This window comes from Chlorocebus sabaeus, chromosome 7, assembly GCF_047675955.1.
Source record: "Chlorocebus sabaeus isolate Y175 chromosome 7, mChlSab1.0.hap1, whole genome shotgun sequence".
NCBI classification, from domain to species: Eukaryota; Metazoa; Chordata; class Mammalia; order Primates; family Cercopithecidae; genus Chlorocebus; species Chlorocebus sabaeus.
This window is the reverse complement of record NC_132910.1, coordinates 74,028,390-74,053,858: the sequence shown is the minus strand read 5'-3', so window position 1 is coordinate 74,053,858 and position 25,469 is coordinate 74,028,390. Positions and strand designations below refer to the sequence as shown.

The 25,469-nt window shown below is 35.7% G+C and overlaps 1 protein-coding gene and 1 pseudogene across 5 annotated transcripts in view; both read right to left on the bottom strand.

Annotated features, from left to right (window-relative positions):
• AFG2A (AFG2 AAA ATPase homolog A) overlaps window positions 1-25,469 on the bottom strand; it is a 368,649-nt gene that overhangs the window by 267,890 nt on the left and 75,290 nt on the right. For all 5 annotated transcript variants that reach the window (XM_073017613.1, XM_037991604.2, XM_073017614.1 and 2 more), the window contains exon 11: window positions 11,851-12,060. In XM_073017613.1, the coding sequence (XP_072873714.1) occupies window positions 11,851-12,060 (210 nt within the window). The remainder of the gene's footprint in view (window positions 1-11,850; window positions 12,061-25,469) is intronic.
• LOC103236217 (coilin pseudogene) lies at window positions 12,073-17,729 on the bottom strand (annotated as a pseudogene).

The window sequence follows — 25,469 nt, the reverse complement described above, 5'->3', positions numbered from 1 at the left end:
TCAAAGTTAAGCTGGTACCAGTTTGAAATAGTTAATATTTTTGTAAGACTCAAGGAAATTACAAAGCTAAAAACTGTAATATATACACTAAAAATAAAAAAGGACAAATTAAAACATGCTACCAGAGAAAAATCACTCAGCTACAAAAGAAGACAGTAAGAAAGAAGGAAACAAAAAGAAGAGTTACATAATACCAAAAAAAAAGTATCAAAATGGTCAAAGTAAGGCCTTGCCTATCAATATTAAAATTGAATGTAAATAAACTAACTTCTCTACTTAAAAGACCAAGAGTGGCTGAATGGATTAAAAACAAGACCCTCACACCTGTAATTCCAGCACTTTGAGAGGCTGAGACAGGTGGATCACTAGGTCAAGAGTTCGAGACCAGCCTGACCAACTTGGTGAAACCCCATCTTTACTAAAACAATTAGCCAGGCATGGTGACAGGTGCCTGTAATCCTAGTTACTCAGCAAGCTGAGGCAGAAGAATCTCTTAAAACCAATAGGCGCAGGTTGCAGTGAGCTGAGAGTGTGCCACTGCACTCCGGTCTGGGCAACAGAGTGAGACTCCATCTCAAAAAAAAAAAGACTCAACTATGATATGATGCCTAGAAGAAACTCACTTGAGCACATATAGACTAACAGTGAAGGAATGGAAAATGATATTCCATGCAAATGGAAACCAAAAACTAGCAGGAGTAGCTATATTTATATCAGATAAAACAGACTTTAAGTCACAACTTGTAAAAAGAGACAAAGAAAGTCATTATATAATGATTTATTAAAGGTCAAAGTAGCGAGAAGATATAACAAAACTAAAAACATGCACCCAACAGTGGAGCACCCAAATATATAAAGCAAATATTAACAGTTCTACAGGCATTTCTTGCTTTGTACTACAGTGCAAATGATTGTAGTACAAAGCAAGAAATGCCTATTCATAACATAATATAAAGTCAAATAAACAAAACTAGTACTTTTCATTTACATGTGGTAAACTACGTTTTACACAAAGGGGACTGTGGACAAGGAATTAAGAAAGTCAACACTAAAACAAAGATCAGGGTTCACCCAATAAAACAAGCTTTAGATAAACAGCAAAGTGTGTTTTTGTTGAGGGGTTAGGGGTAGTAACAAATTTTGATGCAGATTTTATTCAGTTTAGAGCAACTGTCTAGGCAAACTGTGGCCTGACAATAATCAGAAAGGAAATTGATGGGGTCACTGTTTTTATTGCAATTACCATCATGCCAACTATACATTATTGCTGTTGTTCTTACAGCAATTGTCTGCAAAAGTCAAGGATATGGCATAAAATAATAATCCAGCGAAGAGATTTCTTTATTCAGGCAATATAACTCAATGTATATACACTGCTTTTTAATTATCTGGCTTAACTGAAGGAAAGAGGTTAGAGACCCTGGAAAAATGGTCATTGTTCTCTATAAATGACGAAGACAACCTAGTCTTCAATGTTAGGAAGTACAAGATTATGGTCATTTCATGAATTTTTCCTCTGCTGAGTACAATGTCAATATCTCAGTATCAATAGAAAGATTAATATGGTTTATTAATAAATATCCAACATAGAGGTAAACATTCTTGATATTTTGTTTGAAAATGTGAAAACCTAGTATAAAGCCTCAACTGATTGAAGGGTCACTCCGCTGCCACAGAAAGATGGACTACAGGACGTGTGGATAAGAATGAAACCATGCTTTTTCCTCCAAAACAAAACAAAACAGAAAGAAAAAAATTTAAGACATTTGAAACTCTAACTTGAAAATCTGGCACCGTGAAGAAAATATGCATTGCAATAATTCAAGTCAAGTGTTACTAATAAGGCATAATGAAAAGACTGCAGGGTCCCTAGAAAATATGACTTTCTACAGAACTATGTACTGATGAATCTTACCTGGATGGCCTGCAAAATGCAACCCAAGTAGCTGAACTCATATGTTGCATTGGTCTCGAGTTTTATGAGAAGTCAGAGCAATTTCATTACCAAGGGAGGTTATTTTCAGCTTGAAGTTTAAGTTGCCAAAAATCACCATATTTTGGTACAAAGAATTAAAAAGTCTATATTCAGTTTCAAAGATAAATATTACACTTTACTACTAACAGAAAACTTAAGGAATCATAAGCTGTGATGCCATATTTTTTGCTCCATTTGAGGTCAAACATACATCAATTTCTTAAAAATGAAGAGAGCAGCAATCAGCATGTACTAATTTTGTGGAATCTTTCTATATGCTTACTACGTCTTATCCCTTTTACTGCTGTGCAACAGTTTTCTGAGTTGTATACTGTTACTACAATTTTACAGAAAAAAATATTAAGTGCAAAAAGGTGAAGTAATTTTTCCAAAGTCACACAGCTTAGCAAATGGCAGAACTGGGATACAAGTCTTTTAACTGTTACACTTGACAGAGAAACTGCCCCAAATATTTGGCCACCATCTGCACAAAAGATACGCAACAGATTAAAGTACAAGTACTATGACTACTCATAGAATATTATTAGCAGAAGGGCTTTAGGAGTCACTTAGTCTAACCTACTCACCTAAAACTGAGGCAAAGTACAAAGAAGGTGTGTAACATGCCAAAAGTCCTAGAGCAAGTTAAATGGCAGAAATAATAAGAATGTAGAATTGTGGTTTCCAAACCAGTACTCTTTCTAAAAATTATGATGTCCTGTTCTCTTTAAGTCCTTAAAAGAGACATGAAATGTCTCAAGATTTTAGATGAAAGTTAATTTGGGGCTAGACAAAGCTGGCTGCTAAAAATAATTTTTAAAATTTAAAACACAAGATTTTACACAGCATTAGCAATTCAAATTCAAATGTATTTCTGGTGAGCAGATCAAGTGGCAATGGTGAAGTCTAATTCTTTCTTAATAGATGGTAGCATAGGCTAATTGGAAAATAAGAATTTTATTAGTACCCATTATAAACAAGAGACCATTTATATCTAACTAAGGTATATATAGTATAGTCTGAGTACCATATTTGCTCGCAAGTTATGTTACTTTAAAAAAAATATATGTTAGTCTTGCCACATATTTTACCTCCTAGATAGCATGTGATTTACTGATAAGAATGATCAAGAAAAACTGCCATTAATAAGTACCATTAATTGAGTTATTTTTAAAAGCGTTATTTTTAACATTCCATGGCCAATATTTCCAGTATCCAAGTTTACAAAATAACAAAAATATCATAAACACATGAGAAAATATTTGTCCAGCTGTTCTATTAATCTAGTGAGAAGTAAACCTGACTTATCTTTTACTGTGCTTCATTATTTTACACCGTATCAGTCACAAACTCAAGTATAATATTTACACCTTATGTTCTTACAATTTTGCCCCTTTAATCACTACTGGGTTTTTTTCAGTCCTCCCACGGGCTTTTTAAATGTGTCTGACACCTGCCTGGTGCTTTTAGCTATTACAATTCAAATGAAGTTTTTATAAGTTCTAAAATGTCTGGGGAAGGCAAGTTAACCTAAGTGTTAACTATGGTTAAACGTTATGGAATATGCTCATAAAAACCCAAACTCACATGAGATAGAATTACATATATGTAATGTGAGTAAAGGAACTTGAAAATTAATAAAAAGTACAGTATCAGCACATACAGAAGGCCATTCTGGGAAAGCACTTCAAAGAGTTTGAAAATAGGTTTTAATTACTAGGCAAGAATGCTGTGGGCAAGTAAAAACCCTAAAATGCAAGAGGGGCTGGCAGGAAAGAGAACAGAATTCAAGCTGTTCCTCTCAAAAAGTATAATACAATCCTTCCCCAAATTCATTGACTCTATTCAGGAAAAAGAAAAATGACACATTTCTTCAGAACTTACATTGCAGGGACCATGCTGGCTACAATTAAGCAAGTTGTAAAATGTGCATTTACACATATATACATGCCCATGAAATCCCCTTCTGTTATTAATGACTACTTTTGTCACTCTCAGTCTCCTTTACTGACTTCCCTGCAGAATCTCAAACACTGGTTTCCAATTTCCATATTTTCATCTCCATTTCCATATTTTCATCTCTCTAAATGATCATCCTCTCGAGCTACAAATCCATACCTACAACTGTCTTTAGGCCATATTCAACATTTTGTCCCAAAGGTATTTCAAATTCAACAGGTATTTTCTCTCTCACCTCCAACCTGTTTCTCCTCTTCTCCCTGGAGTTCGGATATTTCCATCTGCCAGTCATTGAAAGTAAAAATTTTTATCACCTTTGACTTATTTTCTCTCTCATTTCTCACATACAATCAACATACAATCAACAACCAAGAGCTGCAGATTCTACATGTTACCCGTTTCTTCATATTAGTTGTTGAGTCAAAATCTCCCCCACTAAATTATGAGTTGATACATAACGAGGAGCCCATCTAATATATCTTTGTTTACTACGTACAGTGCCTGACACACAGAGAAGGTGCTTAACACATTTTTGTTATTCCAGTTGTAAAATTTGTATAAATATTTTTTGAAGTGTTACAGACATAACATTGTAATATTTATTTCATCTCTAAATTTCATTCAAAAAGGAATTAAGATGGAAAAAAAAAACAGTCTCTCTCCATTAGCTAATTTATCCATGAATAAAAAAAAAAAAAACAACAATAAAATTTGCTTATTTTCAAACTTCTTGCAAGTCTAAAATTATTCTTCTCTTTCCAAATCTCTCTAGGTCTTCTTAGATTCCAAACGCTAAAGGTTTTGTTATAGTTCTTATTGTCATTTTCTGCTTTTAGATAAATGTTATTTATGGGATATTTTCACATCAAAACATCTTTTTTTATATATCAGCTTTCTCAACTGATAAAAGCCATCATTAACATATGATGCCACAACTTTAACATAGTATACTGTACAAATAATGACAAATTTCAGCAAATCGGATCTAACATCTTTATAACCTTGTAAAACTGACAATGGCACAATAACTATTCCACTTGTCCCAATAATTACAGGTTACTATTAGTTATTCTCTAATAGTCATTCAAACAGGGATAAAACTAAGTATATGTCTTTGTTTAATACTGACATTAATAACTGCCAATTTAAGCAAATAAGGCACATGACACAACACTATTTGGTGAAGTCAAGGGAATTTTTAAAGTTAAAACAAAACAAAACTCTAAAGGAAATTAAATGGAAACTCAAAAGGTTTCAGACTCTAGATAAGCCCGAATAGTAATAAACCTATAGAAGGAGAATATAGAGTTAGGATCCACAAAAGGCATGAAATGACATAGTTCCTGGTGAGACTAAACTGGAAGCTGCACCCAAGGTGAAAGAAAAAATAACCAAAACACTAAGAGAAAGAGTTCTTTATAGTGTTGGGGTCTGGATTTGGGGCCAGAACTAACACACACCTTTATAGGCTTCAACTGAGAAGTGCAGTGAAACAGGCAAGTTCAGGGCAGCCCCAAATCCAGGTTCCCCAGCCAAGTTCCTCTCAGGGCTTTTCCCAGTAACTTTCCACTATCATTATGGGCAGGGGGACTATGAATAGGAGAGGTCATCAAAGCCCTCACCCATGAAATCCACAATCTTCTTCATGATTCTTCTTTGCCTTACTGCATACATCTGTTCACTGCAGTACAGAACTCAGAGTTAGCCTTTTAAACTTCAATTACTTCATCTACGATATGCCAGATCTATGATACTGACCTCAAAATGTATTTAAATATATATATTTTTTAGCAAAGTTTAAGATTTACAGAAGAATTGAGCATATAGTACAAACAGCTCCCATATGCCCACCCACCCCAGTACACTGTTTCCCTTATTATTACTATCTCCTATTTGCATGGTATATTTGTTACAATCAATGAACCCAGATTGATATATTATTATTAAACTAAAGACCACAGTTATTCAGATTTCCTTAGTTTTTCCCTAATGTCCTTTTTTTTTTTTCATTCCAGCATCCTACCCAGAATATTGTAACATTACATTTAGCTATCATGTTTCCTTGGTGGTGACAGTTTCTCAAACTTCCCTGGTTTTTGATAACCTTCAGTTTTGAGGGTACTAGTTAGTGATTTTACAGAATGTCTTTTAACTTGGGTTTGCCTAAAGTTTTTCTCATGGTTGGACAAGGGTTACAAACACTCAGGAGGAAGACAACAGAAGTAAAGTGCTATTCTCACCACATCATCTAAGGATATATATAGTCATTCCTCAGTATCCACGGGAACTGGTTCCAGGACCACTGTGGATACCAAAATGTATACATACTCAAGTCCCGTAGTCAGCCTGCAGAACCTGAGGATACAAAGTTAGCCCTCCTTATTTGGGAGTTTCCATATACCACAAGTACTGTATTTTCAATCTGTGTTTGGTTGTGGAACCTACCAAAAAGGAAGGCCAACTGTACTGAAAAAAAAAAAAGTGCATATAAGTGGACCCACTGAGTTCAAGCCCATGTTGTTCAAAGCATCAACTGTACTGTCCACATTACTTATCACTGAAGATGTTAACCTTGATCATCTGGCTGTGGAATGGTTTGTCAGGTTTCACAACTGTACAGTAGCTCTTCGCCTCCCCTCTTTCCATATGAAATTCTTTGGAAAGAAGCCCACACCCAAGGAGTGGGGTGTTACGCCCCCCAAAAAATTTTTTAATTTGCCTTTTTAAATACAATGCTCTCCAAAGTTTATAATGTACAAATGTTATATTTTCTGGATTAAAAAAATGAGACTTACAGAACTTGCTTAAGGTTGCAAAACTAAAAAGTGCTAAGGTTAGGAAGTAAATCCAAGCTATGTGAATTCCAGCTTAGTGTTCTTTTCATCAGGACTTACTCGATATCAAGGGCACAAATTATATACTAACAGGTAAATTTTAAGCTCCACATTATCCCACCATCAGTCTTTTTCCAGGCACTTCTATTTCATTCAACAGTTTCCTGTATCTTTGGCCGTGATTACTCTTTCCTATTAACTTCTACTCCTAGACCAAAGCCATGTTTTTCTTCTGTTTTCTTTGTCCTAGAGAAACAAAATTATTTTTCAAATCAGTTCCCAGAAACATATTAACATCTTTCCACTTCTCTGAACCTACCCTACAGAAACTACTTAAGCTACCTTCCCTGGTAACTTTGGGTAATTAATGAAAAAAGCCATCGGACACTAGTTTTATTTTTTTAAAAAACAAAAAGAAAAATGGAAGAGCGTATAATACAGTGGTTAAGAGCTCAGACTCGATTCAGAAAGTTCTGAGAGTAAATTTCAATGCCATCACCACCACTTAGACCTTGGAAAAGTCACTTAACCTTCTTAAAATCATTATCCTTATTTGTAATCTTAAAGCATTCTGTAATTAAAAGAGGTAGCTATGCAGTTTTCCATGCAAAAATTTAAAAACAGAAGTCTAAAGATGAATTTGGAATTTTAAAATTTCAGATTATCTTGTACCTTCGATAAAAGAATATTAATATATCTAGTTAAATGACAAATAGTAATTACAGATGCTCTTTGATTTACAATGGGGTTATGTCCTGATAAACTCATCAAAAATTGAAAATATCCTAAGTCATAAAGCATTTAATACACCTAACCTACTGAACATCAATTTTAGCTTAGCCCACCTTAAACATGCTCAAAATGCTTACACTGGACTACAGTTGGACAAAATCATGTGGCAACACAGTGCATTGTAAAATGTCGGCCGTGTACACTCATGATCACATGGCTGACTGGGAGCTCTGGCTCACTGTTACTGCCCAGCATCATGAGGGAGTACTGTACTGCATATCACTAGCTCAGTAAAAGATTAAAATTTGGGCCAGGCACGGTGGCTCAGACCTGTAATCCCAGCACTTTGGGAGGCCGAGGTGGGTGGATCACAAGGTCATGAGTTCAAGACCAGTCTGGCCTACATGGTGAAACCCCGTCTCTACTAAATATACAGAAATTAGCCGGGTGTGGTGGCATATGCCTGTAATCCCAGCCACTTGGGAGGCTGAGGCAGAGAATTGCTTGAACTCAGGAAGCAGAGGTTGCAGTCAACCGAGATCATGCCAATGCACTCCAGCCTGGGTGACAGTGTGAGACTTTGTCTCAAAAAAAAAAAAAAGATTAAAATTCGAAGTATGATTTCCACAGAGTGCATATCACTTTCACACCGTTGTAAAGTCGAAAACTTAAGTAAATTCATCTTAAATTGGGGAGCACCTGTACTTTGAATTGTGCACTACTTTGAACAAACCACAGGTTTTTCCGGAAATGAAATCTATTTTACACAATTCCTCTCTGAGACAAGTATAGAGAAGAAAATTTCCCAAAAAGTCAAGGATATACTAAGCTCATTACATTCCTGTATTCACCAGAATAATTTTTTGCTGAAAATCCCTGTCAGAGGCCTAACCACACTTCTTGTAGAATTAGTGACAGTTCTTCATACAGTAAAGCAATGCAGCTATCCCAGGGCAATTAGTCTATTGTAGCACTCCAGAGAAAAGAGAGAAGCAGCAGAGAGGAAATTTCAACTGAAAAGTATTTTACGTAATCAGCCCAGATAACAAACTAAACTTACACAACATGTCAAAAGTCGCAATCTACACGAAAACACATATATATGCCAGAGGGCATTAAGAGCCCACACAAGCCAAGGTGAAGTCTCCACCCTGAATACAGTACATATCTTTTAATCCCTGTTCAGAAAAGATGCATAGAGGAAGCTAAAATGTTCTTTCATAAACTTAGAGGAATAAATGTAAATCTATCAAAATATCTTGAAGATTAAAAGTAACTCCCATTGTGAAAAGCGATAGGGAGTTTTTCCTTTCAGTCTCTTTAAATACTTGTGTTTCCTAACTGGCTAGAGAATTCTAGTGTATGTCTACTTTTTCTGATCACTTTAAAAATGTGTAAGATTTGTTATTTCACAATTTCAAACTAACTTGTAACACTTAAATCCTGTAGAAAACAAATACATAGGTTGAAACCAAACATGTAGGTTGAACAAAAGTTGCCAAGTTTTTTAAACAGGAAGTTAAAATAAAAGAGAACAGGGCCAGGTGCAATGACTCATGCCTATAAACTAGAACTTTGGGAGAGTGAGGCGGGCAAATTGCCTGAGCTCAGGAGTTCGAGACCAGCCTAGGCAACATGGTGAAACCCTGTCTCCACTAAAAATACAAAAAATTAGCTGGGCGTGGTGGTGCATGCCTGTAATCCCAGCTACTCAGGAGGTTGAGGCACAAGAATCTCTTGAACCCAGGAGGTGGGGGTTGTGGTGAGCTGAGATAGTGCTACTGCACTCCAGCCTGGGCTACAGAACAAGACTCTATCTCAAAAAAAAAGAGAACAGAATATGAATTCCCAACTTCTTTGGCTCCATTTTCTCATACATAAGCCGTATGGTATTGCTACTTTAAAACTTTCCTCACAAACATTGAATAGATGAAAATAAAAGGATCAATGAAAATGCTAGTAGAAGGCAAATTATTTTCATATTCCCAACTTTGTATTTAAAATTTTTTTAAACATATAGGAGAGTTGAATGAATAGTACATGTTGAGTATCCCTAAATCTGAAAATCCAAAATGCTCCAAAATTCAAAACATTTTGAGCTCCAACATGATAATCAAAGAAAATGCCCACTTTAGCATTTTAGATTTCAAATTTTCAGATTAGGGATGCTCAACTGGGAAGTATAATGCAAATATTTCAAAATGCAAAAAAATTCAAAATCTAAACACTTCAGGTCCGAAGCATTTTGATAAGGGATATTCAATTTGAAAAATAAAAACCCATCATTCATTAAGTATATCCTCCACACAGATTCAAAAATTGAATAATATTGTCGAACTACACTAAATTCTAAACTGAATAAAAATCCACACTAAATAAAAATTAGTAACTAGGACATGTAATAGTCTCTGAGTTATGAACTCAATTAAGATAATTTGTTAACATCACATGGCTTTTCTGTCTGTGACCTAAAAATCTAATGAAAAAGCTCAAATAAGTGAACATGTGCCTGGTTATTTTACATAACAGTGTACAAAGTTAAACCTTTCAAAGAATCATTTACGATTTCCTCATAGTGAAAAAAAGACTAAAAGTGAAATTGTCTAAGGTTATGAAATGTTTATGTTCAAAAAAGATAATAAATACATTTCTAAGTAATTCTAGAATAGTCCAGAAAGCAGTCTTGGTAGTACCTAAAATTATTACCTTGGATCACAAAAAAAGAAAGATACTGGTTTGTAAGAAAATAAGTGTGCTCTTAAGACTCAAGTCTAAAACTTATTTGATGAGGACTTGGCTCACAGGTTCTCAAATAAGTTTTAGATTTCCAGTAGACAAGAAACATTCTAAGACTATGAATATACAATTGTAAAATATACAAGGTAAGAACAGAAAAATGCGATGACAGTAAAAAGACTAGAAAATGCCAGTAAACAGCCATCCCCATTACCACTTGATAAAAGGACAAGGACCAAGGAGAAATCAAGATATCCTGGGAAATTTCAAAATCACTCATTACTTCAACCCTTAAAACTGCAACCTTTGCTGTGTGCAGCAGCTCACTCCTGTAATCCCAGAACTTTGGGAGGCTAAGGTGGGAGGGCTGCTTGAGGCCAGGTGTTTGGGACCAGCCTGGGCAACACAGTGAGACCCTGTCTCTACAAAAATGTTAAAATGTTAGCTGGTGTGATGGCTCACACCTGTAGTCCTAGCTGCTCAGGAGGCTGAGGCAGAAGGATAGCTTGAGCCCAGGAATTTGAGGTTACAGTGAGCTATGATCACACCACTATACTCCAGCCTGGGCCACAGAGTGAGACCATTTCTCAATAAAATAACAAATAAACCTGCAACCTTTAAAACTGTAGCTGTGATTCCCCATAAGTGATCATGGTATAAATGGTCTCCTCCCCCTATATTTACTCTCCAATATCTTCCAGAAAATAAAAAATATGTTGAAGATACTCTTAAAGAACAAACAGCTTAATCACACCTAAGTAGCATTCTATATAAATCTTAAGTAAAGCCAAAAGTTGACAAACTACTCTGAAGTTTTATGCTTTCAAACTGCCCATGATTTCAGTGTTCTAAGATAGAAAATGCATTCTGTTATGCAAAAAATTCCCTGGTAATATCGAAACAGATGATTGTGTGCCTTTTCTGAAATGAATTGATAGTAAATCTATTTAGGTACATATTTTTGTGATACAGTCCACAGAAATGGATTTATGGTTTTATATGTGTGGATTAAGTACCTGGATATATCATAATGTTACATAAAATTAATATCTGGTCCTAAAGTAAGTGTACAACTACATATCATGAAAGATTATCTATCCCAGTTAATGGGAGCAGAGCAATGAACGAATAAAATGTGTGTGTGTGGTTCAGAATAAAAACAATGAACATATACTTTCTGACTGGAAAAGTATTTTTAAAGAATTTAGTATACCATAACAAGTGCCTTGTTCATTTGAAAATTCTAGGTATATAAATATTGAATTCATTATCACGTTTATCTTTAAATCCTGGTTAAGCAAAAGTCTATAATTAAAAATGTAGAAACAAAAAAAACATTAGTTTCTGTTACACATGGATATAAGACATATCAGAATCAAGAAACTAAATAAAGCAGTCTTCTCAATGTCTACCATGATTTGCTGATTACACGCACAAATTTATTTCTTATCACTCATCTCCCTATATTATGTTGCCATCACTATCAAAATAAATAAATAAATAATCACTGCTCGTTAAGATGCCTTTATTCGTTCTCCTAAAGATAGGAGTCAGAGGATGGGCATCAGCGGAGGCCAAGAGAGAGAGTAGCCGTTAAAAAATTTAACATCCTACCTTTATAGCTAGAAAATTCAGTCCACTCTCATTGGCCAAAGCTTTTGCTATCATTGTTTTAGAGCACCCAGGTGGCCCATACAGAAGAACTCCTTTAGGTGGCTGAATACCCATTCGAATGAAAGACTCTGGATGTTTTAAGGGCCATTCCACAGCCTGTTTCAACTTCAGTTTGATGTTTTCCAGTCCTCCTATATCTGACCAGGATACCTGAAAAATAGAACATTTTCCAAATGTAAGTTTTGCCAGGACAAACAGAGAACTAAAAAAAATAAAACACATCATTAACAGAAGAAGTGCAAAAAAGAATAGAACCATTTACGAATCAGGAAAATCCTTTAAAAAATTGTAAGGAGTATCAAGAAGTAAATTAGGAGTACATAAAATGTGAACTGCATATTGTAAAAATACTTAAAAAAAATTCTGCTTGTAAGTCTCATGTAAATAACTTTTAAATGATTGAACATATCATTAAATCTAACCTTCTAGAAAGATTTAGAAGTTAGTTTTCATCTGTCTGAAACTGTTGAGTCAGTCATCCAAGGTCTCATCTATGTATCTAATTTCTTATACCTCTTTTTTTAGCAAAACTACTTCCAAGCATATTTTTGTAGATCTTTATAGAACACACAATCATTTTTATCTTTGGCATATAAAGTATCTCCAAGGTTTTATTTTTCTCCACTAAGAAATACCCCCAGAATTGCATATGTCTTAAGAATATACGTGTACCAGAAAACATACACAAGAAATAGAATAAGGAGACAGGAATCCACACGTTAAAGAACCAACTATAACAACCAGTAACCATGAACAACAACCACAGTTCAACAGAAAGGATACCAAGTACAATAACAAACAGAAAAGGCCTTTGGGAGTTCCCAGGAAGAAAAGATTACTTCTAGCTGGAAGACAAACTTAAAAGCCAACTCTTGAAGGACAGATGATATTTGGAAATGCGAGAACAGGGAAATGGATAGGTACAGGCCAAAAAATGACAGAAGGCTCAGAAGGAAAGAAGTATAAAAAGGATAAGAGAAAACATATTTGAGGGAGTGTAATAAAGAAAAGTTTAAGTCATAGCATAGGACCCTGAAGACCAGATGAAGGAATTCAAGAGAACTCTTTGTACATAGTTGGAAGTCTTTGAGGGTTTTTTAATCTAGAGAGAAACATGGTCTGAAATGTCCTTCTGGAAGACCTCTCTGACAAGATTCATTAGAGAGATCAATTAATGACACAAATATCAGAAAAAAAAAAAAAAACACACACCTTGAGCTAGAGTAAACACATGCAGATACTGAAAGCTCACTGGAAACATACATACATTCAGAGCTATAGTTGTGGGTTCTGGGAGTAGAGAAAGAAACAGGAAAAACTTAAAGCTACATTTGGAAAGGGGTGGTGAAACAAAATGGAATCAAGGGTAATATTCAGGATTCAGACCCGGACAAATGAGTAACTAAAAGTTACACGAAAAGAAAGAAGGGAACATGTTTGGGAACTAAGGAATATGATACATATGATGTCAACTGGGACTTGAATACAGTAGAAAAATATGGACTATGTGATGACTAATCAATCCATATGAATAGAAAGATTGTCTGGGGCCTGAGTGATGCATTCTCTATCCTTAATTTCTTTACAAGTATGTATAGACCCCATGTTGTAACAAATACTCCACCATAAATATAAACCCTTCTTAACGAAAGTATTTCTTAGGCATGTAAAGTCTCACACATAAAGTATGTTACTCATACTGCTTTATAACATACAGTACAAATTTTAAAAACCACTTTCACACTCTTCAATAGACATCAACTCAATTCTATTGTACAAGTAATCCATAAAACTTAAGCTAGACCAAGCTTGTCCAACCTGCAGCCCAACACAAATTGGTCAAGTTTGTTAAAATATTGTAAGATTTTTTTGCAATTTTTTTAGCTCATCACCTATCGTTCATGCTAGTATATATATATTTTAGTTTAATATGATTTTATTTAAAAATATGTACAACTGAAGGAGGGATCTGATCCTTTGTTAAAAGAAACCAATTTTCACAGTATATATTTGGCCATTTTAGCTTCGTGGCGAATAATAACAGAAAAGGAAGTTTCTGTTCAAATCCTCACTCCAGCACACTCAGCCAGGTGCTTGGCAAGATGACACATTTCCTGGCCTGAAGCTCAGTTGGGAAAAACGTGAAGGATTCCTTAACTCATTGTCTGGGACAAATCCAACTACCTTTTAACTCTTAACAATTGCAAGTATAAAATACTGGAAATTTACGAGATGCTCCATTTAATGGAACAACTCAAATGCTAAAAAATTAGGTCAAGTAATATGCTTTAATATTTTTAAATGTTACTTAAAACTTATTGAGACAAGATATGCAGCACATTCTTGGTATTATAAACTCCTACTGACAACTGCTGCTTGATGGTCAAAAACTTTTTAAAAAGAGAAGAAACCATACGCATTAGTATACAACAATGTCTGCAGGGAATGTCATGTTTTACGTTTTGTTAACTGAAATTGAACCTGACCCAAAAAAAAAAAAAAAAAAAAACAAAGGTCTACAAAACCGACACCCATGTCATTTTAAATGATGAGGTAGATTGTTTCCTATGCAGTAAAATGAAGATAACAAAAAAAATCCATACAACTTTCAAATCCTCTTAAAAAAAAAAGTCCAAGTTATAGTCACTTTCACAAACAAGACATTCATAAACTATATGGTGGAGAGGTCATATTCAGACAGGTTCTGTACTTGATGTATTACTCAGAGATTCAATAATCAGTCGTGGATCAATCAGCTCTCCCCAAAATACAGTGATCTTGCTCTCCTGCATCACAGCATACTCTACTACCATGGTTCCATTTTCATTGTGATAAACCAAATCAAATTTCCCAGGTTCTCTCAAGGTAGGTAAGGATGAAAGAATTTCTCTATCTACTTGCTGTATCTCCGGATTACGGCTTAATATTTTTCCTTGTAATCAGAGACATCATGAGAGTGTAACTGGATGTTAGTTCCAAAGATTAAATGCAACCTTTTCTCCAATTTGAGGGGCAGCTGCTAACAGCAGTAACAGATTACAGTCCTTCTGGTGTGTCTCTACCGGATTCTGGAAAACAGTAGATGAATTTGTTACCATTTCATTTAATTGCTGTTGTCTCTGGTTGCCAGTGCTTCTATTTACAACACAGGAAACAGGATGCCCTCATCCTCGACCTCTCCCCCACACACCCCGTCCCCTAGCTGCCTTCCAAGAAAAAAGGTCCTCTCCTCTACCCCATCCTCTTCCTAAACTGGGGACAGACACATTGGGAGAAGGACCAAGAGCCTGTCTGCCACCATTTAAGCCAGCAGGCTTTCATCCAGCAGCACCTGCAGTCTGTGATGACAGCTCAGGGCCTGGACAACCTCTTCCTGCAAAAAGGCCTACTGTCTTTTAGAAACCCACAGCACACTCCGGGGTGCTCGATGACATCAAGCATTGGTCATCTGACTCTGAACCAGAATCTGAACTAGAAGATGATGTTCCAGAGGTCTTGCCCTTGCTGGGCATAAGGCTAAAGCCAGGTTTTGTAGTCAGTTTCTCTGCAATTGTTCTTTTGGTAGAGGGTCTTTCCTTTGATAACTCAGTTGGTAATTTCTCTGAGGAATTTCTGCCCTCCAAACTGACTTTGCTGGGACCATCACTAATTGATTCATGACAAGACTCAGACTCCGAGGAGGAACTGGGACTCCCATTTGAGCAAACGCTTATACCACCTTTCCTTTTGGTTTTAACAAGGCTGTTTCTAGCAGAACCTTTTGGAGAACTACATCTCTAATTGGCCCAGTCTTTTACTGCCTGTACTTTAGGAGAGTTGGGATTCCTGGCCTTTTTTTCATATTCACATTTCTCCTTTTTTTTGGTGATTTTCTTTTGGTCTCTTTGTTATCATCACCCGCTGTGCCACAGGTTGCTTTATTTTTTCTCTCTTTTCTTTTTGGCTTATAGTCTGATCTGTGACAGCTTTTCGTTCTAGATTCAAGACCTTCTCATTATTGTTATTGTTCTCTTGTCTCTTCCAATGCTTCTTTGAATATTTGTAATCCGGTTCAGTTTCTTCATCCTCTAACTTAAATGTCCGCTTTTTTGCTTTTCTAAGTGATAAATGAATACTGTCACCGTTACTGCTGACTACAGAATTCTTAGCAACTCCTCTCTCTTCTAATTTAACTCTAAGGCAGTCATTGTCTCTCACCAGGCGTGCGCTCTCAGTTGGGGGCACGAGCCCCCGCTCCAGTTAGAGGCCTCGGAGGGCCCCAGAACCGACGCCAAAGCGCTGGCAGATGAGACTAATGAGATCTGTGATGACTCGGCATCTGTTCAAGTCAACCAAAAGCCAGGAAGGCCGTACAGTGCAGGGTAGCTGCCGGTGGGTATTGAAGCCCTAGCTTAACCGGCTCGGAGGCTGCCATCTTGCTCAGAGCCTGTGTTAGTATATTTTATGTGTAGCCCAAGACGATAATTCTTCCAGTGTGGACAAAAGAAGCCAAAAGATTGGACAACTCTGAGCAAGACTGAATTTATATGACTATCAAAGTCTGTGTGGAAAAGGTAAATAATGTATTAAAATATGCAACTTTCAAGATGTTTCTGCATGCCAACTCTCCTAATGACAATGGTGAAGAAAGAGTTAGAACTAAGTATTATAGGTATATGATACTCAGTTTCACTTCTGCATTTCATTACTAACTAGTGGAGGAAGTTCCCTCTCTCAATTTAGGAATCTCCAACCATAATAAATATATATTCTACAGGCATTTAATTATTATAGAGGTTCCCTCTCCTGGGCTGTTTAGGACTGTTGACTATATTGAGACTTTGTGCTACTGGCACTTAATAGAAAAGATTAAAATAAATTAAATGATCTGACTTATTTTGAAGACAGGAAGAAATATAAGAAAATGCTCAAAGAGGAACATTTCTTTGTGGGATAATCTCTCTGAGACACACTGAGAGAGCTTTCATGTTTTATGGAAGTTCTCTAAAATGTAAATGAAACACATCAATCAAGTGATTCTTATAATCTATGAAGATCCATGTGTTCGTAGAAGGGCTAAAATTAAAGAAGGCGTAGTGGAGTTTAAGAAGAGCAAGGAAGTTGACTTAATGGAAAGTAAACCAGAGTAACTGTAGTTCTACTTATATCTCAGATGGCAACAGTGAACTATAAATTTAAGATTCTGGCTTCTTGGTGAAGACTGCATGTCATGTAATTAGATATACCTTGCTATCTTCCTAATAGGTAAGAATAAAAACCTTAAAAAGGGAAAAGAAGCTAAAAAAATAAATAAGTAAATAAACAGCTCAAAGGAAAAGAGTCCATTTCTAAAATCATTAAAATTATTTTTTTTAAAAAAAGCTTAAATAGCTTAGGAAAGGTACTGTTACAAGTATGGAATATAAGAGGAAATGGATGATACAAAAAAGAAATGCAAAATCAAACTGTGGGGGTAAAAAGCTCAACTCTCCACTAATCAAAGCCAAAACATCCAAATTAAAATAGTGAAAAGCTGTTTTCAGCTTATAATATTAGCAAAGAGTAAAATATGGACTTCTCAAGGCCGGTAATATACAATGAAAGAACACTGTCACTCACTGGTAGAAGAAAAATAATCATAATGTTTATTAAATATACTTGGCAACATGTTTTAGAAGTTCATACACTTTTACCTAGTAATATTACTTCCTAGACATCCTCGCAAAACAGTTCAGGAAATACAAAAAGATTTCTTCTTCAAAGATTCATGGCACAACACTCTATATGATAGAAAATAACCTAAAAACAACCTCAATGCCAAAAATCAAACAACTATTAAATGAATTATAGAATACCTAAAGAATGGACAATCATATAGACATTAAATAAATTTTAGAAGATATTTTATATTTTCTGAAAATTTATGTAATAAAAAAGCAGAATATAAAGATTTTAATACATTATAATCCCAATTAAAACACATACACACAGGTCAGGAGTTCAAGACCAGCCTGGCCAACGTGGTGAAAACCAGTATCTACTAAAAATACAAAAATTAGCCAGGCACAGAGGCGGGCACCTGGAAACTCAGCTACTCAGGAGACTGAGGCAGGAAAATCACTTGAACCAGCGAGGCGGAGGTTGCAGTGAGCTGAGATCCTGCCATTGAACTCCAGACTGAACGCCAAGAGTGAAAGTCCGTCTCAAAAAAAAAAAAAAAAAAAAAAAAACCACCACCACATACACACATATGCATTTTCAAAAATTGTTATTTTTAAAGTGGTAGGAATACAAGCGATTTCTATATTATCCTTAATAATTTTTGGTATTATGAAAATTTTCTACAGTGAAACTGTATCATATCATTACTTTTATCATTTGACATACATACACGTGTGTGTGTCTGTGTGCGTGTGTGTGTGTGTGTATAAAAGCATGAGGACAAGAAAGCAGACTAAGATCCTAGAAGCTGTAGTCAAGAAAAAAAGAAAAGCATGATGCAGATGGGGAGTTAAGAGGTTCAGTCAAAAACAAAACAAAACAAAAAAAGCTTTGATGGGTCCCCAACGTTGTCAGGGAACCACCTATTCATCTAGTAGAACCAGGTGACAAAGTTAGAGAAATCACTGATTCACAAATCTAGGAAATTTTCTTAAACTAAGTTTCCTCCACCTCCCTGGTTCAACCTAAGTTTCCTTTATTATTACAACTATAATTAGTTTATTCTTTCCACCTATTATACTGTGGTTAAAATTTACAACTGAAATAAACTCAATCAATTTTAAGAAATGTCTTCTATGTGCAGGATTTGTCTAGAGACTGTAGGGGCACAAAGATGTCTGCGATAATGTCCAAAAAATCTGTAATCTAGAAAGAGAAATAAGAAAAGTATCCTAAAAGAGATAGTCTCTGTCTAAATATATAAAATATCTGTCTTTACACAAATTAATACAAAAAGTACTGAAAAACAGCTTTACAATTCTCAAATAAGATAGCGAAGATAGATTTGAAAATTGCATACATGTAAGATGTCAAATTTTTAGAATATAAAAATAGTAGCAATTCCCACCTTGTTGATTATGAGAATAGCAGATATAAGTATAGCCTATAAGAAATTATAAAGGAGGTTACTGTAAGAATTACCTGTAACCTAAAAGTAACCACTGTTAATATTTTGGTGTAGGACCTTCTAGCCTTTCCAAATGCAAACACACGTGTGTGCATGTGTGTATGGTTTAACTGAGATCCTAACATATTCACAGGTTTACATTCTGATTCCTTTTAACTTCATACTTTTTTGATATAGTAAATATCTTCTAAAATTTAGAACTTGGTAAAAAAAAAATGGTCTTGGGTTCAAATCTCAGACTCACTACTTACTATGTGACTTTGGGTAATTTACTTCAACTCTCTAAACTTTTTCCTCTTCTATAATATGGGGATAATAAACCCTAAGTTCTTAGGATCATTGTGAGAATTAAACAGGAGAGTATATGTTAAATTAATTGTACTTTACCTGGCATGTGGTAAATATTTAATGAATACTAGATACTTTATTTAAATGTCTGAGAGATGATTATAAGTAGTTTATATTCTGAAGGACTACTGAAAAAGATAAGTCATTACATTTTTAATTTCATAAGCAACATTTAATTATCTTCACTTTATTATTTTTTTTTGGTCTGATCACTTTAAACTAAAGGCAAGCCAATTTTGCATTTTGATTTTAGTACTTGAAAGCCAAATAAATGATTACTCTTTCTATGGCTATGATAATAATTCACAAATAAATATGAATCAGCTTAAAAAGCCTGGCCAACATGGCAAAACCCTGTCTCTACTAAATATACAAAAAAAAAAAAAAAATTAGCCGGGCATGGTGGTACATGCCAGTAATCCCAGCTATTCAAGAGGCTGAGGCAGGAGAATCGCTTGAACCTGGGAGGCAGAGGTTGCAGTGAGCCGAGAGCATGCCACTACACTCCAGCCTGGGTGACACAGCGAGACTCCGTCTCAAAAAAAAAATCTTATTATTACACAGAAGAGTTCTAAAGGACAAGAAGTCATGGGAAAAGTTAGTCTGTAGAGAAGGATAAAAACCACCATGAAATCATAAAATCCTAGAACTAGAAGAAGAATTCTAAAGGTAGCTGCTTCACTATCCTACGTTCAGACAGTATATCATCTTTCAACACCTCTCATCTTTCAACAAATACTACTTTACGCTTAAAATTGTGTTTTAATTCAAGAACCTTCTTTTTAAGAACTTACAATATATCATAACTACCGTAAAATTATTCCTACAATCTAGTCTAAATTATTTTTACAATCTAACCTAAATCATTCCTGATAATATTTGCATCCGATCTTATTTTGCCCTAATGAAAACAGTGAACAGCTGCTCACATATGGCTTTATAACTTTTTGAATTAAAGTTAGAAATACAAGAACAGCTGTCAAGCACAGAGCAGTGAGATAAATTTCCCAATGAACATGTCCCTGGCAAACATCCTATAGTTAGTTCTTCCTAGCCAAACACCCCAAAACAAAATAAAACAACTACAACAAAAATTCAAACTGTACACCCATAGAAGCCAAGGAAGTTGATAATCAGGTTAAAAATAAATAGAAAAAGAATACTTTTATGGACAAATTCCAAGGGAGCAAAACAAAAATTAATGAACTGAGCTACAGACATCAGAAGTATTACTATGAGAGAGGAATTCCATAGCTCCAGGGGGACTGACAATGTTTTTATACATCTATGAGTCAAGATCCTCTTGCTTGCTCGGTGCCAAGTTTTTTATCACCAGGGACAAAAATTCTTTTCAAAGTATTATTTTAGAGAAAATGCCATGAAAAAGAGCACTTTACATTTTGTTTTTTCGTGCTAACAACTCCCAATGTAAAGACAAGAAGTCAGGCAGTGGCAATTGGGCTGGCACCTGTTCCAAATTCTCTGTGGGGTCATACACTAACTTTTCAACAATGTTCAAAAGACACATATTTTGTTTAGAAATCATAAATGTACCAAATTATTAAAGATACTACATATTGCAGGAAAAAAAAAGTTGAGAAAACCAATCTCCAAGGTCAAGAAGAATTATACATTTCCAAATGCTTCTTTAATAGAGATAAAGCAAGATTAGGAAGCAGTAACTGTTAAAATGTGTTCTTAGATCTAAATGAAAATAAGTAAAAGCCATTAGCTTTATATAGTGAAAAGCAAAAAAAAAAAAAAAAAAATCCCATGCTGTAAAGACACATTCTATGAAGATTTTTTTTTTTTTTTAAAAGAAGTCAAAGTTCCAGTTTCATTATGGTGCCATAAGGCAACTATAGGCTCTCTCCTGTTGATTAAAAAGAAAAACGTCAGACAAAATACAAAAATCTCTCAAGTACTCTGAAAAGCAATGAAAAGCAGACAGACTGTGGAGACAAGTAAAAACGTGAAGAAGTGCTATGCACAGGGCGAGTGGGAGGGGCTGAATATTCAAAGAGGTCTTTGCTTGTCTTTTCTCTCAGCCTTTCCCCTCTTTCTGTTTTATTTCCACTTTTCATAAGCAAGCTTAGGTTGAAAACATCTAACAATTTCACAGGTGAGAGTACAGGAAGCTAAAAAACTAGATTAGAAAGAATATAAGAAACTATACACCAAAACTGGGCCACTAAATGCTCTTGATTTGTTGGGATTTGTTGCTCTTTAGTAAATAACTTGAGAACCTCACTAAACATATAATAGCTAAGAGGGCCAGATGTTCATAGATGTCATATTAAATAAGTAAAGACATTAAGATGGGAATTATTCAAGTTTAAAAAATATAGGTATCTGAAAAAAACATGAAAAATATTATCAACTTAAAGGTAATGTTTTAAAAACTGTATAGATTTCAATAATTCATTTAATGGTTACATTCAAATCTTGGCTCAATTTCTAAAATATTATTATATTACAATCACACTTTAATAAATTTACTATGCATTGTCCTCAGATCTGGCTATGCATGAAGTCAAACCTTATAAACATAACAAATTATCCAAGTAACTTCCCTTAGATTACAAAAATGTATGTCTTAATTCACCTTAAAAATGGTTAACCATTTATGAAATGAGCTTTTAAAAAACTACCTACTTTTGTCAGATGAAGTATAAGAAAAAAACCTCATAAAAAATGGAAACTTAAAATAAGTAACAAAAATTAAGACTCAGATCATGACAATGGCATAAAACCCGCCTACAAAATTCTTCATACCTCATTAAAATATTTTGCTTTTTCTAATTTACCAAATTCCTTGAATAACTTCCCTATAATCACCAGAAAATGTTTTGAATATTTAAGAAAACTGCTTAGTAACTCCTGCAATTCTTACCAAGGCATAGCAGAACTGGGAAAGATAAAGGAATATGGACAATATAGAAACTAAAAACAAGGAAACTAAAAACAGAGGGAAGAGACAGGGGATTCTACTGATGGACCCCCAAGCACAGGAGCTAAGCATATGTTTAACAAGTTTCTTAAGTGAATTTTAAGTCAATCATATGGAATGCCACATAACCAAATGCCCAAAAACTAGAAGAAAGCGTTTTTAATAGTAAAAATGTTTAAATGAGTTTTGATTACTTTTCTTGATAATTTGAGGCATGCGTAATTAATAAACAATTTTTTGTATATGTGTGTATGACCAGTGTCAGGCCTCTGGGTCCAAGCTAAGCCATCATATCCCCTGTGACCTGCACATATACATCCAGATCGCCTGAAGCAACTGAAGATTCACAAAAGAAGTGAAAATAGCCTTAACTGACGACATTCCACCATTGTAATTTGTTTCTGCCCCACCCTAACTGATCAATGTACTTTGTAATCTCCCCACCCTTAAGAAGGTTCTTTGTAATTCTCCCCACCCTTGAGAATGTACTTTGTGAGATCCACCCACTGCCCACAAAACATTATTCCTAACTCCACCGCCTATCCCAAAGCCTGTAAGAACTAATGATAATCCACCACCCTTTACTGACTCTCTTTTTGGACTCAGTCTGCCTGCACCCAGGCAAAAAAACCTTTATTGCTCACACAAAGCCTATTTGGTGGTCTCTTCACACGGACGCGCATGAAAACTAGGACCTTCCTAACATAGTACCTTTTATATTACATATGTTTGGTGCTTGGTAAAGAAATAAATTAATAGGCAGAAACATGTTTCTCTTGTATTATCTTACAAATAAAACAACTGAAAGGACACAAAAAAACACAAAGACTTACCTACCCCCTTGCTCCCTATGGTTACACCCTTTGTTCTGCTTCTGCTTTCTTATCTCTGCACGTACCAGAGGTTTCCAAAGTTCTGTAAGTACCTGTTTTCTTCCCGGGGGTTAAGTCACAAGACATGTTTAAGTAAGATAAACCCCTGCTGCCATAAACTGGTTGTGCAACCTGACGCAATATGATTAACTGCCTTTGTGTAGAAACTGCTCTTCCGTCTCAAATGTTGAACTGAAATACTCAAAATGGCGGGAACCAATCATAACTAGCCAAATCGCCTTGTTTAAATACCAGTCAATCATACATCTGATCTGCATAGTGATTCAATGACCACTTTTCTTAGACTATATAATACTGTGTAAAACTCTGGGAGGGGACTCTCTCTCTCTCTGGACCCTCTCATGCCGAGAGTGAGTGGGAGTTCCGGGTTCGAACCTGTAATAAAGATCCTTGCTGCTTAGCTTTGACTCTGGACTCTGGTGGTCTTCTTCGGGGAATAAACGGTCTGGGCATAACACAACAGAAGGGGAAAAAGTGGCAGAGGGACAAGCTGGTAGGAGGTTAAGATGGGCAATATAGAAAAAAGTTGGAGATTTGCTGCACCTACCAACCCATCGTCTAGGTTTTAAGCCCCACATGCATTAGGTATTTGTCCTAATGCTCTCCCTTCCCTTGCGCCCCAACCCCCGACAGGCCCCAGGGTGTGATATTCCCCTCCCTGAGTCCACATGTTCTCATTGTTCAACTCCCACTTATGAGTGAGAACATGCAGTGTTTGGTTTTCTGTTCCTGTGTTAGTTTGCTGAGAACCTGCACCTTCTGCACACGTATCGTGGAACTTAAAGTAAAATAAAAATTAAAATAAAGAAAAAAGTTGGAGAGTTAGTATTAAACCCATAGATGTGGTCAGGTGAAAAAGTTACCAATTGTCAGGTCTCTGAGCCCAAGCTAAGCCATCATATCCCCTGTGACCTGTACATATACATCTAGATGGCCTGAAGTAACTGAAGAATCAAAAAAGAAGTGAAAATGGCCTGTTCCTGCCTTAACTGATGACATTACCTTGTGAAATTCCTTCTCCTGGCTCATCCTGGCTCAAAAGCTCCCCCACTGAGCACCTTGTGACCCCCACCCCTGCCAGCCAGAGAACAACCCCCTTTGACTGTAATTTTCCTTTGCCTACCCAAATCCTATAAAATGGCCCCACCCTATCTCCCTTCGCTGACTCTCTTTTTGGACTCAGCCCGCCTGCACCCAGGTGAAATAAACAGCCTTGTTGCTCATACAAAGCATGTTTGGTGCTCTCTTCACACAGATGCGCGTGAAAGCACTATGTAAAAGTATACAAAGTCTATACATACATGCCTTACATTATATTTCCTAGCCCTGATCTGTCCAAATAGTTGGGACCTAAGTTCAAACCATTTTCTCTGATCTCCTCTGATGGTTAGCTGACAATAAAGTTTTTGTATACATGGAAATAAAAAGCCTCCTCTGCCAAGACTGGCTGAAGGGATGCTCCAAATGTTTATTAAATGGGAGGCAAAGAGAGAAGATATCTCTGGGTCAGAAAGCTCAGCAAACTCATATAAGCAAACTTTAAAAGCAGTTCAGATTCTGTGTCCTTAAGTATAGACTAGAAAGTAAGCTCCCCCATGGGGAAGAATAATCAATGCTGGCCAGAGAACAAAGATGTTGGGGAAAGAGGACTGTTACTCATGTTTTGGTTTGAAGGCAAAAGGTAGGAGGACAAACCTCTGATAAAGAGTAAAGAAGGAATTAGAAAACAATCCTTAAAACACAGTCTTAATGGGTAATATTTAGAAAAGAAAAAAGAAAATTTAACTTACATCAAAGTTTGTCCCTGAATGTTGAATGTGCTACATATAATAGCTGGGGGTATGAGTTTACTGGTACAGAACAACTAGGGAATTGGGCCCAAAGTATGTCACAAGAAAATTCCGGAAGAAGAACTTGCCTTCAGAAATTGGACATGTATCTCAGGTACAGAGCGAGTTCAATGAGATAGGTCAAGCAAGTCTCAGAAGTAAGCAAGCTTATGTGGTTAGATCACTGGGCAAAAAATGACTGTCTCAGGGTAGAAATTATCTAACTGTGCCATTTTTATAACTTAGGGTAAGTGTGGGGCCCATGTGTTACAAGTGTGTATTTATGGTTAACAAGAGTCAGGCTGCTATAACTAGAGTTGGTAAAGGTTTTAATATCTAATATCCATTAATTTTCTCAATTATTTATCTATTCACTCACTGACTCAGATATATATATTCATATTACTGCATGGCTGTGTTGAATGCTTGAC